Genomic DNA, 6,705 nt, shown 5'->3' with positions numbered 1-6,705 from the left:
AAAAAAAAAAAAAAAAAAAAAAGATTCCTAGATTATTTTTATATGAAACTTTAAAGATAAAGGATTCCTTTATGGGGTGAATCACTAAGACTTTCTGAAGAAGGAATGTTTTTCTATTTAAAAAAAAGTACTCTGAGGAAAATTTGGAAAATACAGTAAAGTTTTTAAGTTGTAAAACAAACATAATTTGCCTGTTCTCCTTTCACCCTTAGTCAGTACTGCATATTGACGTGTGTCTGTTTGAACGTTATTGCACAGGTACTGTCTCATGGAGCCACTGGATGCACGTACTGGGAAGGTTCTAACAAGTGAGAGCCACTGCAGTCAAGTCTCATGTGTAGCTCTTTTTTTTTCTTTTTTTCAGATAGGGTCTTGCTCTGTTGCCCAGGCTAGAGTGTAATGATATCATCATAGCTCACTGCAACCTCAAATTCCTGGACTCAAATGAGCCTCGGCCTCCCACCTAGCTGGGACTAACAGGCATGTACCACCATGCCTGCCTAATTTTTTTATTTTTTGTAGAGATGGGGTCTCATTATGTTGCTCAGGTTAGTTACCCTCTTTTTTCTCAGGAATTTTTCCTACAGGGAAGAAGTATTTGACATTAAAATGCTATTATTTATGACCTCTTAATGTACTACTCAAAACATTATTAGATGACATGCAGATAATACTGCATTGGTTTCACTTCTTTGTATGTGAGTACTTCAATTCAAAATGCCTCAATCATTGTGACTCCTTGCTTTTGGAACCAGACAGAGGGATTCATCTCAGAAGCTAATTTACAATATGGGTCTGTGTCAAAAAAAGAAGTGTTTTGACTGTGTGTTGTGTGTGTGCGTTTGTTTAAAGACAGAGTCTTGCTTTGTCTCCCAGGCTAGAATGCTGTGGTGTCAGCCTGGCTTACAGCAACCTCAAACTCAGGCTAAGTGATCCTCCTGCCTAAGGCTCCTGAGTAGCTGGGATTACAGACCCACTGCCAGGCCTGCTTAATTTTTTTTATTTTAGGAGAGACACGGACTTATGCTTGCTCAGGCTAGCCTTAAACTCTTGAGCTCCAGTGAGCCTCCCATGTTGGTCTCCCAGAGTGCTAGGTGTGAGCCACCATACTGGCCTTTCGACTGCTTTTTATCACCTCCCCTGGGAGAATAAATGATGGACAATTCTCAGATCCAGTCAGAACTTATCTATAGTGGGTTCACTAAGCAGGTTTTTTTATTCTTCATTATTAACAATAGTGTTACTGTTTTGGACAGAGATTTATCATAGCAATCTCACAAGCATTAATTATTATAATTTTTAGACTTTCTTTTAAGAAAAGGGCATGCTTTTCTAAGTTTGTTTGTTTGCTGAGGTAAAACCAATTAATTATAAGGCACGTTATTAGGAGACTTCAGACCTATAAGGGGGAGTTCAAATAAGGTCTCCTAGAACAGTGAGAGCAATTAGCAAAAACTTTTTTTTTTATTAATGTGTACATTAATGCAATCATGGGGTACAGTGAGCAAAAACTCTTAACTTAGTATTAACTCAACAAATAAAGGACCTAAATCATCCACAGAAACTTTCCCAACTGGTGGGGCTGTCAGGACACTTTAATATGTTACTAAATTGTCCTTGGTGTGATGCTCTCCTTTGATAAAATGTCAATCTTGCATAAAGTTTTAAAAAGAGGGTGGAGATAACATTCTGTATAACCAAGCATTATATGGCAGTATAGGGTATGGGTAGATGTGCATTAGATTGGCAATACTTTAGAAATGGAAAAATGGTAGGGAACAAATACTACATACATTTTCATATTGATGCTTTTTCTTACTCCCTCAGTATATATTTTTTCTATTTAATTTATATGTGAAGCTGGGCATAGTGTTGCATGCCTAGAGCCTAGCTATGTAGAGGCTGAGACAGGAGAATCATTTGAGCCCAGGAGTTTGAGACTGCAGAAAGCTATGAGTGTGCCATTGCACTCTAGCCTACGGCAACAGAGCAAGACTCTGTTTCTTAAAAAAAAAACAAAACAAAACCCAAAGTACAAAATAACTTTATTTGTGAAAATATTTGGTTAAAAAAAAAAAAAAGAGTTGTTCACTTAAATTTTTACAGAGCTGGAGATACTGGTTTAATATAAGCAGAAGGGACAACACATCTTGTTATATTTGTATTAGAGTTGTTTATTTAAAGGCCTGTTTCCCCCTCCACCACCCTAGGCATAATAGGGATGGTAATATAGAAACTAACAGATACTGTACCTCCTAAAATACTTCATTATTTTTGGTCTGAGCATTTCTTTAGGGATAATGTATACTTAAAATCAGTACTTCAAACTGTTAGAGAATTTAACAGAATCTGAGACTGAGAGGATCTGTTATTACTGTACAGAGGATGTAAGCAGACAACCACAGGATTAACAGGAACCTACCCGCTTAAATTTCCCAGAGACCTTGTTCTGAAGTCTGCTACAGTTGTTACTGATCTGATAGGAAATGCTTTTAATTGTTTTTCCACTTTGAAGGACTGGATGAGATCCTGCCAATGTGATGACACATATTCTACAAGAAGAAAAAAATTGATCCTGTTACTACTTGGTTTGATTCTTCCTTCGATAATACAGTATTCCTACTGGCACAAGAATGTATGAACTGATAGTTATTTAAACAACTTGTCATCTTATCCCCTTTCCTTTGGTTCCTATTGGAGCATAACTGTAGAATGGAGAATGCAATAATCTAAGAGGAGAAAATAGAACTGGATTTCCTTTCTGGGAAAGGGAAAGAATCAGAAGTCTTCAGGGAAGGGAGACGGAAGTAAAGGAAGCTGCTGTATGTCTCCACATGGGCTCTGGCAATTAGTGGTTAGGCAGGCACAGGCTGGCTACTTTAGGTAGTAGCAGAGTAATGGTAAAATCCTCCATATGGACTTTTGGGGACCCAAGTTTATTCAGTGCCTGGGCACTGGAAAACTCATTCTTGCCAGCCAGATTCCTACAATAATACCATTTCAGGCTAGGTGCAGTGGTTCATGTCTATATCCCAGTACTTTGGGATGCTGAGGTGGGTGGATCACTTGAGGCCAGGAGTTTAAGACCAGCTCGGGCAACATAGTGAGACCCCCATCTCTACAAAAAATTTTAAAAAATTAGCCAGGTATGGTGGCATGCACCTGTAGTTCCTACTTCTTGGGAGGCTGAGCAAAAGGCTAGCTTGAGCCCAGGAGTTCAAGGTTGCAATGATCATGCTACTGCACTCTAGCCTAGGCAACAGAGTAAGACCTTATCTCTAAAAAAATAAAAACAACAAACATACCATTTCAACACAGTGTAAGATAATTTGATGAATGTTCATTCACTTAATAAAATTTGTTCAATTCAAGACCATTGCAGGCTGAAGTACCAGCAAAAATAATTTTTTTAATATTGTAATAATTAAATTTTGATGATTTAAAATTCCTAATTTACTTACCGATTAGAGTGCTGTAGTATACAGTGGTCCTCACAGGGTTTTCCTTTGACATCTAGAAGGACAAATAAGTCTAGTGAGCAGATTTTGAATGTTTCAAACACAAAGAAATGATAAATGTTTAAGGTGATGATATGCAAATTATTCTGATTTGATCGTTACACATTGTATACATGTATCGATATATACACTATACTCCATAAATACATACAATTATGTGTCAAGTAGAAAAAATAATGAAAGCCAAAAAAATACATAAATGGTAAAAAAGCACATGAAGAAGTATTTGACATCATTTATCATGGGGGCAATACAAATTACAATCACACTGAGACGTCGTTTCACTAAAATGGCTAAAATAAAAATCTGCAACACCTAAAGATGGCAAAAATGTAGAGGTAATGAAATTCTCAAACACTGTTAGTGGAACTGTACAATGCTACAAGCACTTTGGTAAAGAACATATACTCATCTACCCTATAAACCTAGTTGTTCCACTTCTAGACATCTGCTTTAGTGATTGGAAGACACGTCCACAAGAAAACCTGCACAGGAATGCTTACAGGAAGAAGGCTGTGCAGGTGGCGCATGCCTGTAATCCTAGCACTCTGGGAAGCAGAGGATGGAAGATCCCTTGAAGATCCCTTCAATACCTGCCTGAGCAAGAGTGAGACCTCTCTACAAAAAATTGAAAAATTACCCAGTGTGGTGGCATGTGTCCATAGTCTCAGCCACTCAGGAGGCTGAGGGAGGAGCATCACTTAAGCCCAGGAGTTTGAGGTTGCAGTGAGTTATAATGATGCCGCTGCACTCCTGTCATGGCAACAGAGGAAAGAAAAGAAACCTCACAGGAGCTTTAGGCATAACAATCAAAAGCTGCAAACAATACACATATCCTTTCAAAGGAGAATTTTTGTTTATCCTCCATCTATAAACTAATATACTCATAAAGTGGAATATAACTTAGCAGTAGACAGGAAGAAGTATACTTTTTGTTGGTGATTTCTAGGGCTGTTCTGATGTTAGCATGGATAGTCCCACATTCCAGGAAAATCTTCTCCTGTGTGAACTAGGAGAGGTGAGCGCTGTAAATCTGGCCAACAGAAAATATGCTACAACATTTTTAAAAAATGAGTATGCCCATTATCGCTGGGTGAAAGGAAGAAAGTTGGGGTTATAAGAGAGGCCCCCATGATGCTCCTGCCACTGGTACTTACTGGGTCCACAATATAGGACAACAGAAAATACCTACTTTTAAGTGGTAAGTGAATTCCAGCACCCTCTCCTTAAGTAAAACAGGATTCTGCTTTCTAAATGTCTCTAACCTAACCCACCCTCTTCTCCATCCTTACTTCCTCTTAGTTTCGATCTGATCTTGTAATACTTTTATGTATCGCTCCTGGTGGGATTGAGTCCCACAAATCCCTCCCGGCACTCAAGGACTGTGGCTCTCTACACCCTCGCCTACTTCGGGGGCCTCAGTTTAAACTACTCATCTTCCCGCGAGCAGCACTCGCCAGCCCCGGAACGCGCCCTGCTGTATTTCGGGGCTCCGAGACTCTGCAAATACCATTTTCTCGGCCTAGAAAGGAATAAGAGGTCCGAGTTTTTTACGAGGCGGGGAGGAAGAGCCAGGGAGAGCGCGTGGCTATGTCTGTCATTCCTGGTCTCCACAGCGCGGCTGAGAGCGACATCTTTCCGTACTTACCCGCTTTGTACCAGCGAGTGAAGTAACGATCCACAAGCGATGGTACCTCCGGCTCCGCGGCTTCGGGCTCGGTAGCCATGGCGACCCCCGGCGCCGCTACCCCCCGCCCTCCGGGACCCGAGCGCTTCCTCCCGGCGGCCCCGGCTAGGGCCGTCCTTCCGGCACGCACCGCGCGCACGCGCGCTGCTCTCTGCCCGCAGGCTCCGCCTACTGCCCTCAGTTACTCTTTGGAGTCTGACATCAAAGCAAGGATCAAATACCATAGAATGGGCTGGAAGATTGAGGGACAGGCTACGGCGGCCGCTCCTCCATCTTTACTTTGCTAATGCTGCTGAGGAGCACTGCAAGCAACCAAAAAAACCGCCACTTGCGTGGCCACGCCCCGTCTAGTGGCGTCACTCTCGCGCCACTCGGCGCGTGCACGACTCACCTCGTTTGCTTCGCTCACCCGCGCCTCCGCCTCTATCCTTCGGGTTCGCCGGACTCTATCCTCTCGAGGGTTAGTGCGAGTCTTGAGAACGCGGACGCAATCCCGGGCGCTCTGGGAAGCCGACTGCGGGTGCCAGTGGAGGCAGGAGCACACCGCTGTTTGGAAGTCCTCGGAGTGCGGCGCAGGTGAGCGTCCGAGCGACCCACCTGGTGTGGGAGCACGGGACCGGGCCTTGTTCTCTCAGGAGTGGGCTGGCGAAGGGGAGCTCGAGCCTTTTCTCTCTGCCTTCTGCGGGCCAAGGAGTGGAGTGCGGCGTGCACCACCTCTTCCCTGGAGCCTTACATTTTCGTTTTGCAGGCCTGCCACTGTCCATCCGGAGGTGCTGCGGGGCGCGGCAGCCCGGGCTTGACTTGCTGCTACTCCAGCTGTACTTAATCTCCGTGTTCCTTCCAGGGGGTGGATAATACCGCTGAAAGCGAATGAATTAATTCACCATGGAAGACAGTGGCTAAAAGAAGTTCGGGTGCTATGTTGTGTATCTTTTCTCGCGTCTGCAACATTTCTGTGCTTCTCTATCAAATATTGTATATGTCTTTCCCGTTAGTTGTGATTTCCGTGGAGTGACTGAATAATGTCTTATTTTTTGATTCTAGCACTTTGCAAGCGCTCTGTCGGTGTTTGATGTAGGCCACAAACCGTATCATGGGATAAGATACTACTTGAAGGATTGAGCTGTATGTTGACAGCCACAGAGGTAACCAGTGTAATAAAAAAGAGTACGCGAAAGGGAGGCAAAGACAGTTTTCAGGTTGGGGACAGAGAGTAGAAATGCAGTATCACCAAATAGGAAAACTTTGGGGCGGAAGAATAGTACATTCTTCATTTTCCAGGTTGCATTTGATGTGCTTGTGAGACATGCTAGTGATAACATCAGAAGGTTGAAAATGTGGGTTGAGATACTTTGCTAAGAAGAATATGTTCCCAGCTCCATTCATGTAAACATGAAGGAGGTAAAGTCTCCATCTTTCTTTAAGGCTGCATAATATTCCATGGTGTACATATACAACAATTTATTGATCTATTTGTGGATCGATGGGCACTTGGGCTTC

The 6,705-nt window shown here is 42.6% G+C and overlaps 2 protein-coding genes across 2 annotated transcripts in view; one reads left to right on the top strand and one right to left on the bottom strand.

The window, feature by feature from the left end:
- Positions 1–5,335, bottom strand: part of FAM206A (family with sequence similarity 206 member A) — a 6,961-nt gene extending 1,626 nt beyond the window's left edge. The window contains exons 1-3 of the mRNA XM_003785212.2: positions 5,167–5,335; positions 3,462–3,513; positions 2,423–2,552 (exon numbers count right to left, since the gene is read on the bottom strand). Of these exons, the coding sequence (XP_003785260.1) occupies positions 2,423–2,552; positions 3,462–3,513; positions 5,167–5,245 (261 nt within the window). The 5' untranslated portion in view covers positions 5,246–5,335. The remainder of the gene's footprint in view (positions 1–2,422; positions 2,553–3,461; positions 3,514–5,166) is intronic.
- A 75-nt stretch (positions 5,336–5,410) lies between these two features.
- ELP1 (elongator complex protein 1) overlaps positions 5,411–6,705 on the top strand; it is a 79,042-nt gene continuing 77,747 nt past the window's right edge. Inside the window, exon 1 of the mRNA XM_023510557.1 lies at positions 5,411–5,781. The gene's annotated coding sequence lies outside the window, so the exon portion shown is untranslated. The remainder of the gene's footprint in view (positions 5,782–6,705) is intronic.

The sequence above is a fragment of the Otolemur garnettii genome, unplaced genomic scaffold (genome assembly GCF_000181295.1).
Source record: "Otolemur garnettii isolate 467f Iridium unplaced genomic scaffold, OtoGar3 scaffold00014, whole genome shotgun sequence".
NCBI classification, from domain to species: Eukaryota; Metazoa; Chordata; class Mammalia; order Primates; family Galagidae; genus Otolemur; species Otolemur garnettii.
The sequence above is the reverse complement of the archived record's forward strand: the minus strand, read 5'-3'. Positions and strand labels throughout refer to the sequence as shown.